This window comes from Podarcis gaigeae (assembly GCF_964106915.1).
Source record: "Podarcis gaigeae genome assembly, chromosome: 14".
In the NCBI taxonomy this organism is placed as follows: domain Eukaryota; kingdom Metazoa; phylum Chordata; class Lepidosauria; order Squamata; family Lacertidae; genus Podarcis; species Podarcis gaigeae.
The window spans coordinates 32,315,714-32,333,850 of NC_139690.1; the positions used below are offsets into that span (position 1 = coordinate 32,315,714).

General features: G+C 41.3%; 1 protein-coding gene across 8 annotated transcripts; it reads right to left on the bottom strand.

Annotated features, from left to right (window-relative positions):
* Positions 1 to 1,495: 1,495 nt before the first annotated feature.
* METTL22 (methyltransferase 22, Kin17 lysine) lies at positions 1,496 to 15,771 on the bottom strand. 8 transcript variants are annotated; one of them, XR_014557721.1, is made up of 12 exons: positions 15,636 to 15,771; positions 12,684 to 12,837; positions 11,343 to 11,708; positions 10,472 to 10,512; positions 10,241 to 10,385; positions 9,942 to 10,013; positions 8,853 to 8,906; positions 7,821 to 7,901; positions 6,681 to 6,783; positions 5,561 to 5,729; positions 4,085 to 4,250; positions 1,496 to 2,620 (listed from the first exon to the last, which is right to left on the bottom strand). XR_014557721.1 is itself a non-coding variant. In XM_083710961.1 (12 exons), the coding sequence occupies exons 1-11, from the start codon at positions 15,681 to 15,683 to the stop codon at positions 4,149 to 4,151; spliced, it is 1,335 nt and encodes a 444-aa protein (XP_083567087.1). In that variant the 5' UTR covers positions 15,684 to 15,771; the 3' UTR covers positions 1,496 to 2,620; positions 4,142 to 4,148. The 8 variants fall into 8 exon arrangements, 4 of the variants coding, with proteins under 4 accessions (XP_083567087.1, XP_083567088.1, XP_083567086.1 ...); XR_014557722.1 differs by having other exon boundaries at positions 1,496 to 2,784; XR_014557723.1 differs by having other exon boundaries at positions 15,587 to 15,702.
* Positions 15,772 to 18,137: the final 2,366 nt, after the last annotated feature.

Below are 18,137 nucleotides of genomic sequence, written 5' to 3' on the forward strand. Positions count from 1 at the left end.
AAACTTCTCTCAATAATACAAGTTTCCTTCCAGAATTCTACCACATCACTCTCCCAACTTACTTTGCATAAGGTACAGAACAGCACCCATTCACAAGCAATTGCTGTTTTCACCCTGTGCAAAATATGCATTATGTAATAAACGAAGATAACTGGGAACGGGATTGTAGAAAACAAAAGATGCCTGCAGAGTTGAGCAGAAGACTTATTTTTAAATCCTGTTTTTCACCTCAAATCCCAAAGAGATTAAGGGGGTTGTTCCTTTTGTCTTCCACATACATGCAATAGTTCTGCTTCACAGTGCTGCAATTCTCCAAGCAACCCTCTTAACCTAATCTTTCTTTTGTATAGGAAATACTCAAATCATTAAATAGAACAACTGTACTTTTGTTCTTCGAAAACTACTGTGCAATCAAATCTCCAGTGGGAAAGTCTGGCTAGAAATCTCACTCAAAAGAAAAACACTGGAATTTCCCACACAAGATCGCTTAATGTGGGTCAGTTACCTCTGGGTGCTTGCAACCAAGCTGGTTAAAGGACTGGCTCCTCTCCTACCAACCACCTCCTTCAGTGCATGTTTATGGGCAATGCTGGACTACGTAGATAGCACATGGAGAAGAGGCAGGTATCTCTTCTTGTCCCAGAACAGAGATGGGGAGTCTGTGGCTCTCCAGGTGTTGCAGCCCTGACACTCATCACAGTCAATAGGCAGGGACAGTACAAAGTGTAGTTCTGCAATCTCTGGAATGCCACAGGCTCCCTATTCCCATCTTAGAACATTCCAGTGCTGCTCTTTGTGGATATTCAATTTGAACCTGATAACTGCAATGACAGAATACTCACAAGTAAGGCCACTATACTTTGTTATGTCTAGAATACTTAAGTCTTCAGTCAGGTCACAGTGACATCTAGTGGTGAACTGTAATCTTCTGAATTTCCCCCCACATATTCTATGGTACACAAAATAATGTGATTGGGGCATGCTGGAAATTCAACAATCCCAGCCTGCTACCATTTCATGAAAATAAATGTTCTTGAAAGGACACCAGAGATACCATTTTAACATGCAGCTCATCTCATCTCAAACTCAAGTAAGAAAGATACTGCATTTCCACCCCGCTTGGTTTGAATGTATGTATGTGGGTTTGTTTGTTTTTTGGTTATTTTGCAAGTTGCTTTGAATTGCCGTGGCTAAGAGAAAACAGTATCTTTCTGGACCAAATTCAAGGTCATTTTATTAATTTACAAGGCCCTTAACAACTTGGGTCCAGAATACTTTAAAAACCACCCAATCCCTTATATCTCTGCCTGATCACAGATCTCTTCAGTGTCTCTGCGGTCCCCCATGCTTCAGATGCTTGGCTTGTAATGACCAGAAGCCATGCATTCGGCGTTGTGGGCCCAATCCTGTGCAACTCCCTCCCAGATGAGGTTAGACAAGACCCCTCCCTGCTGAACTTCAGGCGCTTGATTTGACAGCAGACATTTTCAGGTAATTTTCTGCTTCTGCGATAAGTGAATTTTAATAGTTCTTATTCATTTTACTTAAAACAACAACCCCATTTTATGTACACTGCTTCGAAATTCCGAATATTAAGCAGCATATAAATACCTGAAATAAATAAATACCTAAGATTGTGATGAGTCCAGAGCTGCCCTCCTTCCGTTTGCTAATAACGAGTTTTCAGAAGGGTCTGAAATGAACATTGCCGTGATATGCGCCTCATATTGACCTGTGTCATTCTTTGGTCAAAATGAAGCATGCAACCAGGTTTTGCGTATTCTATGATTGTGCTGCATAATCTTGGATGCCAGTCGTTTCTCTCTTCCTCTTAGGCCAGAGGTGCTGTTTTGGGCTTCCAGGAGGCTGCCTAGCAAATATAAAGTGACGGTATGAAGATGCACCTATTTTCATACAGAGTTCCTTAATTTTATTTGTCCCTAGGGACTGCTCATTGGCTGTTGCTTGCTTATTAACATAAGAACAGCCTGCTGGAGCAGGCCAATGACCCATCTCGCCTAGCATCCTGTTCACACAGTGGCCGACCAGATGCCCATGGGAAACCTTCAAGCAGGACCCACGGACAAGGGCACTCTTTGCTAAAAGGAGTTCAAGGCATTGTACATCGTTCTCTCTCACACACACACCGAACGCTATCTTCACAACCACCCTGTGAAGTAGGTTACTCTGAGAGAGAATGCCTGGCCCAAGTTTCATGACTCAGTTTGAATTGGAACCTGGTTTCTGCTCCACTACCATTACAAGTCCAACGTTGTTCATACCATTTCCTGATTTCCCAACCCTTGAGGGCACTTCACCAGTTTTTCGTCTTCAACTCTGCTGGCAGGCTCTAAGGTATACGGATGGAGCCTCTTGATTCTCCACAGAGTGTCCTCCTCACTTACAGCCCCATTTATTCAAAGCAGGATTCCTGTGAAGGAGAGTCCCTGTGGTCCGTCTGCCCAGGGAGGGCTGCTTCACTGCACAGGAATTTGTTCCTGGACATAGAAATCAGTATGCTGAGTGTCTCCAAAGGTAGGTAATGAGCAGTGAATTCTCAGAAATGAGATGAGCAGGTTGACCGGTACCTAGGGATTGGAACTTCTTGGACTTCTCCACGCTGAGCAGAAACAAGATAAATTAAACAGATGAGACAATAGCATAATTTTGCTTAAGGAGTGTAGGCGATGGTAACATTCAGCTTTCTTATCCTTACAACAGAACGGAGGTTACTTTGGCCTGGGATTTTGAATTGTAACACTGAAGAGCAGACACAGCCGCAGACTGAGGACAAAAAAATACCATCAATTACTTCCAGGAGGGCAAATCTGCTTGTCTTGTGCATAGCACCTAAAAGCACATTTACCAATGTGATGCCCTCCAAAAGTTTTGGACTGCAACTCCGCCCTCCCACCCCCCACAAAAACTGGGGGAGTTGTAAGCCAAAACTTCTGGAGGGGATCATGCTGGTGAAAGATGACTTAAAGACTAACAGATTTATTGTGCCAAAGGTTTCCGTGGATCGACCCACTTCTTCATATGTATAGAAACGTTAACCATTTCTACATATAAGTTAGAAGGGTCCAGTGAATGAAAAAGCCCACACAGTGATACATCTGTTCCTCTTTAAGGTGCAACAAGCCCATTTGTTATAACAATATAATTGACATAATGGGAAGGAGGCATCTAGTAACTAGCAGTGCTTCCTGGTAGGCAATTTTCTCTCATATATATATATTACAGAAAATGTTTATTAAATTTTTTGTTTTACAATTTTGAATACTCATTTAAACATCCTTAAAATATCAATGACTTCCCTTCTTCTCTTTTCATGGTTCATTTTGCATAACATAAATCCATATTGCATACCATAAATATTTTACATAAACTAAACCATTCAGTATTCCATTATTACATCCATCAAAACTTACTTACACTGTTGAATTTATCTTACTGCTGCCCACATTTTCAAGTGCACACAATTTCCCCCCATATATATCCAATAAACATTTTCCAATCTTCTTTAAATGTATGTTCTTCTTGTTCTCTTATTCTATATGTTAGGTCCACAAGCTGTGCATATTCCATCAGCTTAAGTTGCCATTCTTCTTTAGTTGGGACCTCAATCATTTTTCATTTTGGGGCTAACAAAAATGGGCCGCAGTAGTGGTGTACATAAATAACCTTTTTTGATACCTGGGAATTTCCGTCTGAATTATCCCCAATGAAAAAGACTCAGGTGGTTTTTTTTTGGAAAAGTACTTTAAAACATTTTTTTCCAATTCATTATGGATTATTTCCTAAAACTCTTTTACCCTTTTACAGGTCCACCACATATGAAAAAAACGTTCCCTCAACCTCTTTGCATCTCCAGCACTTATCTGATTCAGATAAGAATCTGAATCTGAATCAGACCTGGTATGCAATTTTCCCATCCCATATCCAAACTGTTGGTCTTCTGGAGCTGCACGTGTTGTTAGAATGCAAACCAAACATATCACAGAGGGTGATATCGTTCATAAACCACACCCAGACTATTAACTGATGCTATGCACATATTTAATATGCTTTTATAAACACATACCCAGGATCTGTTTGGGTCCTGGCTCCATTCAGATAATTATATCAGACAGAACCTTACAGGGAAATTATTCTGTACTGAAGTCCTCATGTCCGGTTTTCAATCTCTCAGGGAGAGGTGTGTACGTGCTTCCTTCAGTGGTCATGTCAGCCGTAATCTTCCATAACTCCTGTTAAGCAGAGAAGAGAAACTGAAAATCGATGAACTGCCATGGGGAGTATGGTAATCAAAACAGAGCATTTCAATTTTAAATTCTAAAGTAACAGTATTCCTTCTTTACACTTATAGCTTGGGACTGCATTACTAATGCATCAACTGTCTTAACAGAGAAGCTTCCATTAAATTAGGAGTTACCTTAAGGGCATTATGCATTTTGAGTTAAAGCAAGAAGAGCTTAATCTACCTAATGCTACAAGATGAAGTTTAGACGCTCAGTACAGCCACGGCTGTATTTGCCACCAATACACATTCTTTGCTCTTACAAAGAAGATATAACTCAGTAGACGCAAAATAAAAAATAAATGTCTAATTTCTCATCTGGCTTAGCAGGCAGAATGTAGGACTGGGACTAGTCCAGCCATTCAGGCTCAGTCATAGTTTGTGGACATAAGAAAAGCTATGCAGTTGGATCAGACCAAAGGTCATTTTAGTTCTATGTCCTGTTATTATGGTGGCTATTCAGATGCCTACAGGTAGTCCACGCATAGGTCAAGAGAGGAACAAAATTCTCTTACTCATGATCCCCAGAAACTGGCATCCAGAAGCATATTGCCTCTAACAAAAGTAAATCACTCTGACATGGTAAATCATCTTTATCTGAGAGAAGACACAGGTGACATTTTAAAAGTGTCAGAGGTAGGATGACAGCAGCTCTCCTGCTCGGAAAACACATACTCTTCTATCTAAGAATGAGCTCTGGAAACAACAGCTCTTGCAGGTTTTTAGAGTGGTTCAGTCTGAACAGGGAAAAGATGACCTACTGGCAAGTGCTTGTGGCAACCTTAAAAGTACCACCACCTTGTCCCCAGTAAATTTTGCAACTTTTTTTTTAGATGTTGCGCACATCTTTTCCAGTAAGGTGATAGACTAATGCATATATGTACAAATAAATGATTGTGCCCTTTGAAACCTGCAAATTTGGACTAACGTGTGTGAATAATCTAATGTGATTCTGCTTCTTTGTTACATATATTTTATGCATCCATTCAATTATGTTCCCAAGGAAGTTTACAAGAAACAATAAAACAACTGAATTCATATCTTAAAACCCCATCATCCATTCCTCAGCTGTTTGCAAAGAAACTAGCAGCCTTGAAAAATAAAGTGATGTGTACAGTACAACTTACTGCTCGTTACTTTTCTATGTTCGGTCAGAGAACCGCAAGATAATGTCAATTCTTTTTGACTTTGTCTCATTAATACAATTAAACTGAAAACTGCTCAAAGTTTTAGATCATTTGTCAGACAAACGGTACCCACCAACTGCTCAACCCGCTCATAAATAATATGTTGAGGAAAGGAGAGTTGGACAGGCTGAACGGTATATCTTATTTTGCCATCTCTGATATTTTCTAGATCATTCAAGGTGCTTCGAAAGTAATTGTATGCTTCACATACAACATCCATGTGTCTTAAAGTGAAGTTGAGCCTGCAAAAAGATACATTCATTAAAGACTGAACTTTTAAAAACTGCAAAGATTTTAACTAACTTTTGCTCATGCTTTCTGAGATCAAGGTGCAGGCTTTCATCCACATTTGGATATAAACAGATGCCACTTTGAATCAAGATGGTGGGCTGAACCTCTCAAGATTGCATTGATGTTTTGGTTCCTCAAATTCCCCCAACAGTACTAAGTACAAGGCTGGTAGTACAATATAAATGCCAAGTGTTATCAGCTTCAGCTCTCCAAGGTGTCTGCTTTAATCAGATATGCCTCCCCAGTGTAGCTATTGTAGTTCAAGTTTAGGCAATCCTGACCAGCACTGCCTCTCCAGCAGAGTTGTCTCTCATCCCATTCTTTCCACTCTCAGAGATCTTTCAACTGAAGAAAAAGACAATGGTACCCAATAAAGCTATAGGTTCTCTTAGGCTGTAACTGAAAGTGGATTCACTTAGGATTGGCTTAGGGCTGTTCATCCACCAATCACTAACCAACAGAATGAGTGTCTGCTTTGGCAGGTCAAGAATAGACTCCCAAAGATAAGCACAAAAGCGACGCCTGTCTGTCTAGGTAGGTTCTCAGTATCTAGCAAGTGGTTTTTAACAGATCTTCAGTATTCTGCAGCCTTGTAGATGTGCTGTAATTTCCGCCACAGAGGATCTAGCTGAAGGAGATCCAAACTACCTGACAGCCACTTAAATGCTTATTTGGTGACCATGACTGTTTGCTGCATCCTCTTAAGAAGAGTTTCCTCTTACGAATGCAGTCATCTATATAACTATTTAAAAATATCTAAATAACTTCATGCTGGAAACCTTTTTGAGAAATAATAAGATTGCCCACTTCCAAGCTGAAAACTGTTTCTAGCATTAGCAACAATCAAAACAAATTAATCATATTGTGGTGTATTTTCCAATTAAGAGTAAAAAGCATGTCACCTCTTTTCTATTGACAAGTAGATGGTGGAGGGGTTTTTCAAGTTGCCAGTGATTCGATACAGCGTTTTGAAAAAGGCATCTGTTAGATCATCGTCATAAAATACTGCAATAAAAAAGGGTTAGGATCATCTGGATTTTGACTTCACATACAAGACATTCACTTCTATCTTAAAAGTTGATTTTTAAAAATATTTTGTTATCCATCTCAAGACTTCAGAAAAGAATGGCTATAGTCTTAATTACTAGGGGCACAGCAGTGTTTCGTTTTGTTAACATCCATTAGGAAGGGAAATAGCCAGGACATGGAATCTTGCAAATGTGAGTGCAGTTGGGGATGAAATAGCTAAATCTTTGACTTCTGGTCCTCTAAAATTGGCATATGACACTACTGTATCTGGCATAGCTTCCATCTGCAAATATGGTTATATTCTGAAGTACTGCATTCTATCATTCACTGGGGTCCTATAGGAACATAAGAAGTTAGGAACATAGGAAGCTGACATATGGAATCAGACCATTGGTCCATATACCTCAGTACTGTCTACACTGACTGAAAGCAAGTTTCTGGGGTTTTAGATAAGAGGATGTTCTCAGCCTTATCTGGAGAGGGTGGATTGAACCTGGGATATAAAGCAGATGCAAAGCAGATGCTCTACCACTAAGCCACAGCCCTTCCCCTTTCTATTATGCATGACCCCCCCATTTAATACAAAGAAAGGCGTAAGTTTCTCCACAGCTCCTACTTATTTCAAGGGGGCATGTTCAGGGGAAGCCAGTGGTGCCCCATGCCGATTAAAAGCAATTTCCATTACAGAAAAATACAAATCCTCAGAACTGTGATGTGATTTTTCTAGGCTTTGTGTCAGGTTTACCATGCTAAATTCAGGGTAAGGTTCCTTCCTGCCCCCACTTCAATTGCCACATCAAGAAATGTTTCTCCAGATGCAGCTGATGTGCATATTTTACAATGGGCTAGATGAGCCGAGTCAGTTTCCTCATTCAATGTCTATGGCCATGATGTGTCTTACTGGACTCTTGAAACAATGATCAGAAAAGATTTGCTGAAAGCACGCAATACGCACAAAACAGGGGCTTTAACGACCACTATGAATCCTTGACTCTCCTGTTCTGTTTGCTTACCATCAGCAGCTAGGATCACAGTGGTGAAATCGTGAAGCTCTGCAATCTCTTCTTCAGACCAGCTGTAGGAATGATCAGGATCTACAGCAAAATATGCAAATTGATTTGATTATAAAGGAGACTATAATTTTTTAGACACTGTACAGAAAGTTTAAAGAAGGAAGCAGGTCTTCCCAAAGGAACCCAGAGTGGCAAACAACCAGCAATAAAACAATAAAAGCATGTTGAAAATAATTCCGATAAAGTTGCAGACTAGGAGAGATATGCTGGAAGGGGACGGTCTTCAGTAGGTACTGAAAAGGCAACAGAAATTGTGCATGCCTAGTATTTAAAGGGAGGAAATTCTGAAGGGGAGATAACAGAACACTAAAGGCTCGATTTCTATATTGTGTGGAATGGACATCCTGATAAGATGGTACTTGCAGACAACCTCAGCTGCTGAGCACAATGATCAACTAGGGGTGAGACAATTTTCAGGTATTCTTGTTCCAAGCTTTATAGAGCTTTACATAACAAACCCAGCAACCCAAGTGCTGTGTATATTTCCTTTTTGCCACTGATCTAAAAATTGCTTGGAGAACTGGATCAGGTTCCCGAACTGTGGGTTAGGAACGCAACCTGATAATGCAAGCAATCCTCAGACTTGACAAAAAGAATACCCATGGCTCCATATAACATGTAAAACAAGAATGGCTCTGTGGGTGGTCTCTTTTAAAGGGTTAACCACTTGACCCCCTGAAGTCTTCTCTAACTTCTTACTGTTAGAGAAAGAATTTGGATTACTCAGTGGCGTGGGAAATGTACCGGTACTTTGCACATACTCAGAAGCAAACTCATTTACTCACCTATTTCAAAGCTAGGCCATGGGTTTAAATTGTTATTTGGCTGTAAGTGAAAACAGTAACTCAACAGATTAGAGAGAGAACACCAAATCAAGCTTGGCAGGGGGTTGGACTCGATGGCCCTTGTGGTCTATTCCAACTCTATGATTCTATGATTCTAAGCTTTTAAGAATTTGATGCATCTACTTACCAATACAGAACTCATCTTTAAGCCAGTCCAGCACTCTGACCTTAATCTTAGTTCCTGGAAGTCAGTAAGATGATAAGAGAAATAAGCGGGTGGCAAATGCTCTTTAGAAGACAGGTTAAAGCCATTAAAGTGTCATAATAAAAGGAAGACTGTAAATTGCTATAATTGATAATAGTGAACAAGCAGAGGCTTATGCCCCCACCTCACTTTACCCGCCTTCCCCCAAATTAGTCTTGCTAATGATTCCTTGTTCCTTCCCATGATGTATTTATAAAATGTAATTCTGAGCAATCTTAACCTCTGCATTTGCTGACTAGAGAGTGTTAGGACTATGCAAAGGCTTGCTCTACAGATGGGGGTATATCCACTGTGGAGGCCCTCAGAAAGCTCTGCAGGCATAGATTCACTGGCGGTTACAGGGAGGAAGGCGCACACACACAGAGAGCCTAGATCCAGCCCCTTCATTCATCAGGGAGACCCAAGGATAGGAACCCATAGCCAAGCAAGGCTAGAGCTGGTGTAGCACCTCCTTCCCACTGGGAACAATCGGGGGTGGGGGGTTGAAAATAAAAGATCTGCATGGAGCAGAAAACAAGGTTAAGTCCACACCTCCCACCAAGGCTGGGCCTGGAAAGTGGTGGATTGTCCTCATTGCCCCCACAACCCATTGAAACTGTGCTCTTAGCCACCTTTCTAGAAGCAGCACCCTAAGGCAATGTACAACACAGAAATCATTACAATGTACAAAGAAGCCAAAAGCACTGTATTAAATAATTCTAATAACAATTAAAATATTATTCCTTAAATTTGGAGGGATCTTTTATAAGCAGACTTGAAATTGGTCTATTTTTTACTCCACTATGCTCAATGGAACTTACTCTTTAGATAAGTGTGTTTAGGATTGCAGGCATAGGTTTGTAGGGCAGAAGTGGCTGAAAGAAATGTTCAGAACAGAAGCCACTTTTTTGACATGTAAATATTTCATGTGGCCGTCTGGACAGTATTTTGGATTTGAATGATATTTTATCCAACCAGAAAAAAACACACAAATCCATTAAACAATAATAATATACAAGCAGTCTTTTTTACCTGCTGGCTCAGTAAGGTGCTTGTTTAATGCAATATTTCGTTCACACATTTCCAGGAGATCTTCACCAATATCTTTAAAATATTTGAGAGGCAAATGTTAGTAATACTTTGAGAAGAAATGAAAAACAAACAAACAAGAGAGGGGGGAAACAAGCATAGAAAAAACAGGGCAGGTACATCTCTTCTCTCAAACATCATCTGCTTTCAACAACTCAGCTTGACTTACTGCTCTTTCAAGCTTTCTGATAAAAATAAAAGCAACAGCACGAACATCAAAGATAACTGTCCTAAATAGATACCTGTGCAATAAATGGCCTTGGCTGCCTTTGCCATGATGATACTGACAATTCCGGTGCCGCCCCCAAGCTCCAGCACTGTGCAGTCCTTAAACAAATCTTGCTTGGAGAGGATGTAGTCTGCAAGTAAGAAGGCTCCTCGCCAGACCTTCAAGACAGGAGGCAAAAAGGTAGCACAGTCTGGTACATGAGGATCAAGGGAGCAAGAGAAGGGCTGGCAATGTAGCTACTCACCTGTTTGCCAACATCTTCTAAAGGGGTTGCCATGGCGTGCTCTGGAAAAGGAAGAACATGAAAAGGGGCCCATTTTTTCATGTTACACATACAGTAAATTTAGGGAGGATAAGGCAATCAATGGCTACTATATTCTAATATATTCTATATTCAACAATGACTATATGCTACCTCAACTGTCAGAGAAAGCATGCCCCTGGATGCTAGTTTTTGGGATACTGCAAGTGAGGAGAGTGCTTTTGTCCTTGGGTTCTGCATATGGGTTTCCCACAGGCTTCTGGTTGGCCACTGAAAATAGGATGCTGGACTAGATAGCCCAATGGGCTGATTCAGCAGGCTCTTCTATGTTGTTACATTTGCCCTTAAACTTTTCCATTAAAAACACAAAGCATAAAAGAACAAGATATAGTCTGTTGCCTTAGGGCACATTTGTGAAGGGACACTCATGAAATGTATATCCCGCTTTTTCCTCCAAGGAGCTCAAGGCAGCGCACATGCCCCTCCTCTATCCTCACAACAACCCTGTGAGGTAGATTAGGCTAAAAGAAAATGGTGTGCCCAACGTTGCCAAGTCAGCTTTATAAGCAAGTCTGGGTTTGTGCCTGATCTCTCCCCAGTCCTAGCTCAACAGTCTAATCAACTCACCAAACATAGCTGGCATGGGGAAATTCCTGAGACTGCTTGGCTTGCCATTAGTGCATATAATTTCCTAACAATTTCAATCTAAAAGGTGTACCGGTAAAAGGTTTTATGTGCAGATATAGAGGGAGGAATAAACTGGCTCTCTATGCTCCCATCTCAATGAGTACTTCTGGATCATGTTATGAAATGCAAATTATTTTATGCCACATCCATATACTACATTACTGACCTATTTTAATAATATCATAGCAATTGTTTTCTTGCTCTTGTTCTTCCAAGACTTCTCCACCTTTCATCAAAATGATAGGGCACACTTTGTCCCTTGAAAGGTCTTCAGCTTCTGCATCAAGTAACGGAGGCTTCCGGACAACCTCCAAATCCCCATCTTTGTCTAACAAAGCTTGAATTCCTTTCAAAGAGTTCTCTTCCTTGTTAGTGCTTTTCAGAGTAACATGGTCATCAGCAGGATCCTTCACATCTGATCCCTCTCCACGTTTGTCTTGGTGTTTAAGGTTTTCTTTTGCAAAGCCACTCACTTCCCTCTCAGTCTTCTGATTGCTTTTGTCCAAAAGGAATTTGAACTGTGAGAGAAACACTACGAGGCAACAATCTGAAGTCAAACACTGTGATCAAAGCCCAGTCAATCTTCAAAACCATAACAAAGAATGCGGGAATATCACCATAGCTTTCCTTACTCTCTAAATAGATTTTCCCGGCATTTGCCCATTCGTAAGTCACACATATGATCTCTTGTTTGGGAGTCCTTCCTGGTGTGTCTGAATTTTGTATTATGACTGTTGGTTTGGCCTCTTGATACCTGTTTTTATTGAACCTGATAAACTTTCCTGAAGTACCCTAACCTCACATAACCTGCACTTACACTGTCAAGTGCCTGCTGTACTTAGTAACATCTTAGTCCCCCAGCTTGTCTTCTCCAAAAACCTGCTCAGCCAGGATTTATGGGATGGAGGAAGAGTGGTGGGTATTTGCCTCCAAGCAGCAAGTCCCCAATGAGGCTGCCAGAAAGTCCTATTGCCCCATTTAATGCTTCTTCCACACCATTTACTAGCATCTGCATGCGCCAGAGTTGGCCCTCAGTTGTCAATCCTGATATGAGCCCAATAGGAAACGATTGTGGCATCTCCACAATATAGCACTTGGCACACACAGGTTCAGTCTTGATTAGGGTCAAATAACTTGCTCTGGAAACCTTCCTTGCCCCTTTCCTTTCCACTACCCAGGCAGTAGGTACTGCTACATCTGGCAAGCTCCACCCCCATCCATGGCACTGTCTACTGCAAAGGATAGATATTCCTGCTAAACACAGGATATGCATAGTTGCAATGTTAACAACCAAACAGCCTCAATGTAAATGGAGAGATTCCATCAAAGAGGATGGTGGTGAGACCAGTTGCGTCAAGGAGGTGGTAAGCTGTTTGCTATTGATCAGCTAACACTTTTAATGTAGTAACTTCCTTAAAACACACACACAGCTGTTGAAGAAAGCTCTCAGTGGAGATTATGATAACTGTGTGCAGGTTAACAGTAACAACCACTAGAGGAACATTACCTGGCTGTCCGACAGCATTCAGCCTGACCATTAAATGCCTTTTGCTTGGGGTGTGTAGGTGGACATCAGATAGGACAGTGTCACTTCGGAAGGTGATGTCATCCATCACCTCTCTCTCCCCTGCACCTTGTATGGTGCACTGCTGAAGGGACATCTATAATTATAAGACATAAAGCTCTATTAGTATGTTAATTATAAATAGTTACAGAATTGTATACAAAACCTAGCACCTCCTGCCAGCTTGGTATTACTATTCACTATATTTCGGCACACCTCCTCAGGCACTGCTCCCCACCCCAACCTTCCTTCCTTCCTTCCTTCCTTTCTTTCTTTCTTTCTTTCTTTCTTTCTTTCTTTCTTTCTTCTTCTTCTTCTTCTTGACACATTAGCCATTTGTTACACATAGGTCCCCAGGTGACTTACAGCATATCTAAGAACATAATTTAATAAAAATATATAATACAATTGACGCATTCACACAAACACATGATTCTCAACAAGTAAACAAACTACTACCATCCCACCAACAACAGCCATAGAAAGCTTGGGTATCACACTTAGAGCAAAATACAATCCTAACCTCCTTTGTCTCCTCCACATATGAATGCCAACTATTGAAACTGGATGAATCTCTCAATGGCAGAGAGATGCAGCAATAGAGAACATTCCTCCTGCTCAACATTGGTAGGAAAAGGGGCACTTTCCATAAAGAAGTGGCCAGCCTATGCCTCTCTTACAGGATGTGCTCTGCACCCAGATTCTCAGCTCAATGCTTATTCTGCCTCCAAGCATCTCTGCCTGTTGGATTTGATTCCCCCAAAGCCTCTTGCCCCCCCTGTCCCACTCCATCCCAACATATAGATCTTCTGCAATGCTCCCACAGCTCTGCCAAACAAGCCTTTCAATTCCCCCTCAACACCACCACTGCTGATATTCTGCAACTCATTCTTACCCCTCAGCAACTGGAATGTTTATGGAAATTTCATCACACCAGAGCAGTTCAACCAGTGTGGAAAGGAAGGCTAGCAAAAGCCAGCCTTCTTCACACAGCACAGTTAAAACTATGGAACTCGCTCCCACAGGAGACAGCGATAGCTACCAATTTGAATGGCTTTGAAAGAGAATTGGACAAATTCCTGGAGGAGGGGGATGAGGCCATCAGGGGCTACTAGCCATGATGCCTATAATGATTCTGAATATTAATAATTGGAAACTACAGGAGTGGGGAGTGCTGTTGTGCTCGGGTCCTACTTGGTGGTTTCCTACAGGCATCTGGGTGACCACTGCAAGAACAGGATGCTGGACTCAATGGGCCACTGGCCTGATCCAGCAGGCTCTTATTACATTCTTAATGTTCAATATTCATTTCTGATGCAGTGCTGTGGATAGCTCAGTCGGTAGAGCATGGGACTCCAAATCTGAGGGTCATGGATTAAAGCCCCACATTGGGCAAAAGATTCTAGATGATCCTCATGGTCCCTTCCAACGGTACAATTCTATGCTTCTATTAAATAGTACGTACATTTAATCTGCATCAATATGTAGTGGATTGTGGGGAGATGATCACGTCTGACTAAGGTTAACATTGCTCTATCCTGGCCCAGTTCCTTTATTTTCAACTTCTGCCTGATATGCAGAAGCAGGTGAAGCTGTTAGCAACAAGGTTGTCAGTGGTCTGAAATGCCCCAGTAATTAAATTTCTGTGTTAAGCCATTGATTTTTTAAAATAGTATTTTACTTTTCAGTAAGAATGTATGCCATTCTTTCGTACATTCTAAGTCACATTTTTAAGTGAAGTTCAGGAACTGTTGCTGAAAACATGATACTCCCCCCTCCCCCATATATATAAGGTATCTGAAATTCTGAAAACAAAACTGGTAGCCTCCCTTTTCACCCTAGAATGACAACAACAAAACTTCACCCAGGATTGCACCAAGTTTAATGAAAGGAGCACACTACCTATCTTTGCCCCCCCCCCTATTTATGACTAATTCATATGCTGTATTTCACTGGATTTGTTATTTTAAAAAATCTTTTATTTAAATTAAGAGTAAAAACAAGAATTTACAGCATATGAATTAGTCATAAATAGAAAAAAAATCAAAACCCACATTATACAAAGGTTGAGATTAATATTTCACATTCCTATAAACTAGGCTTATTTTTAAGGGCTATATACATTGGTGGTAGGGGACTTCTCGAGGGCACCAGGCTGGCTAGCCTGGCATCATGCATAACAAAGTGAATTTAAATGGTTATATAATTTAAATGGCTATATATTAAATGGCTAGGCTATATATTCTTGGACAATGTGCAACCCAGGATATAAGAACTAACAAAACAGATTAACAGTGTACTCTTAATCATGTCAACCCAGAAGTAAGTCCTATTGAATCCAATGGGTTTTACTTTCAGGTATGTAGAGTTAGGCTTGCAGCCTAATTCTTTAAAGCAAGCTGTTTCAGCTTCTGCCTTCGTCAGCCGGAAGCCAACACGTTTTTCTATAAAGATTTAATCTCTGTTAGTAACTGTTAATATGATTTCGATGATCAATTTGTTTGAAGTGCAGCATGAAGTTTTAAAAAATAGTCTCTTTCACTCCCTCTTTCACACAGCCAAAATGACTTTTATTTGTTTTGGTCCATAATAATGTTACGCCCAGAATCCCTCCGCCTCCCCATTGTAATGCTCCTTCCCTTCTAAGTTTAAAACATCCATGCACAGAAGGCAAGCGGGAAGCATTCCACTCTGCACATGCACAGAAGCACTCCCATTTCTACTTCTCCGCATGCTGCCAGTTGTTAAAACAAGCTAAGGCTCCAAGTAGGCAACAAACTGCAGCCGTTTCAAGGGGTTGGGAGACTTTTATGGGGTGGAACAGGCAACAGAGGGCTGCGCCTTACGGAGCGAGGGCTCTCTCCTGCCCAAGGTGGGTGTAATGGCGACTCTCACCTCCCCTCTCGCGGCAGCTTCGTTGACGCCGCTGCTGCCATTTTGCATTTTGCCCTCAGCCGCTTCCGCCCTTCTCCCCGACTTCCGGCGCGCTGTTTCCCGTAGCAGCGGCCCGCCCACTTAGCTTAACTGATGCGTTGTCAGCCCAACCGACTCCTGCTTCCCTCTGTTGCCGCGGCAACGAGCCCCTGTTTGACTTACTGCTGTCACCCCTCCCGCGCTCCAGAGTTACTATAGCAACGGTCTCCATCTGCAAGGACCAAACTCATTTCAGACTGGGCCGGGGCAGAGAGGATGGAGAAAATATTCCAGATGTTAGCCCTGCTGAACCAATGTGGCAGATCTCTGCCCTTTTTATTCACCCCCCCACCCCTCCACACCACCTTTTTCCCAGTTCAAAAACCACAAAAAATGTTCCTTATTAAAACATGGAGTTACTTTCTGAGAATGTATTTGTTTAGCTTATCTATCCTGTCTTTAAGCCTGCTTTCCAAGTAAAATCAACAAAGTTGCAATGAGACAATAATATCAAACTCATCATTGTACTTCTGACTGTACTGTGCAAGTAAAAAGATCTGGAAGAGAAATTGGTGCTCCTAGAATATAAATTTTCATTAAAAAAAGATTCTAGTCCCTGTGCAATCTTTTACCTGCCTACTGAAAAACCCAATTGAAATAAGTCAACTGAATTCAGTGGGGCTCCTATTAAGTACAGTGGGTCTTGCTTGTGAATAGATATGTAAAGGATTGCACAGGGATACATATTTGTAATAAAATAAAAACTGATATTCTCAGAGTACTGAATTCTGGTCAGATACCATAACTAATCTGGTAGGATTACAATTCAATTAATTTATTGCTTTGAGGAATCATGACATGTTTTTCTGTACAATAACATGCAAAATGCAATATGCAATAAAAGCCATTAAAATGAAACAAATATACTAACAGTGTTTATCTACATAATCACCCAAGAACAGCAGCCTTACAGTCACATTCAATTAAGACATACCTAGAGAAGACCCATTGAAATCAATTGACATAAATTAGTCACATTAATTGATTTTGATGGGTCTGCTCTATTTTATTTACTATTGATTAAATTTATATCCCACCCTTCCAAGACAGTGAATACATCAGTAAAAAAGCAATACAATTAAAAATAAATTTTAAAACAGTTAAAAGCATGGAAAACAATCACATAATCTAACAGCTAATAATGTCAAGATTGCCAGGAACAGCATCTTTCAGCCATCACTTATTCTAAGATGAAAATAAAGATTCCTGTCCAAAACCTTCCTGCCCATTGCAGCTGACCCCATAGACTGATACGGCCACTTTCTACATTCCTGTGCTCATTGGTGAAACATTGACGGATATGTCATGGGCAAATGCAATATGGCTCAAGCTTGCTCCCCCTCATATATTTTATGTGCATGGTGTGCACCAAATGGCAGAACCAGCCCAAGACATTTTGCTGCTGGAGAAATCAGGACAAATAAAAGAAAGTTCTTATTCACACAGCATATAGTTAAACTATGGAACTTGCTTCTGCAGGAGGCAGTGATGGCCACCAACTTGGATGGCTTTAAAAGAGGATTGGACAGATTCATGGAAGAGGAGAAGACCAATAATGGCAGTCATACTTCTGAATAGAACTTGCTGGAATCTGCAGGAAGAAAGAGTTGTTCTTGTGTTCAGGTTCAGCTTACAGGTTTCGCTTTGGGGCTTCTGGCTGGTCATTGTGAGAACAGGATGCTGGAATTGATGGGCCATTGGCCTGATCCAGTAGGGCTCTTCCTATGTTCTCATCACATGCCAAATGGGATCATGTCCTCCACTGCACCTGAGGGCAGGTGGCTAATCATGGCATGCAGAGGGTGGCAGGACAGACTGCATGGCATGCATATCTTTGCCTTCCAGCGGAAGGTGTCTCAGGTGGAAGAGCTGGGGAGCTGCCCCTATCACCCCCTATTTTGGTGCCATCTTCTCTCATGACAAGTGCTTCAGTTTTTTGAATAAGCAAGTGATTGAAGACAACAACAATAATGCTTTGAGTTATTTTGAGAAAAAGGGTGGTAGCCTATTGTTACAGGCTGCCTCAATCTCTGAGTGGTGTGAGATCCCATGGTCTTTGCACTTAACCAGGGTTTGTGTTGCTCTTGGAATGAGGCGCAACAGAAACTATGGTGTCTTTATGACATATGGTTTTATTTACACATATATACAGCCTGAGTGTAGGATGGAGGGGTGTACAGCATTCATAGCAACTTATGCCATAAATGCAGCAGCAACCTATCCAAACAGGCAGCCAGGATTGCCCTGAACCTCGGGTTCAAAACAGCAGCCAGGATGGTCCAGAGCTGCTTTGTAACAGCCTGCTCTAGTCTGTCTGAGGCTAAGTTGTTTCGGACTTTAAACAAAACTGTGACTCTCTTATTACAACACCTGTATGGTTTCATGTGTGTTGCTCCCATCAAGTGAATTTATACAACTTCCTCA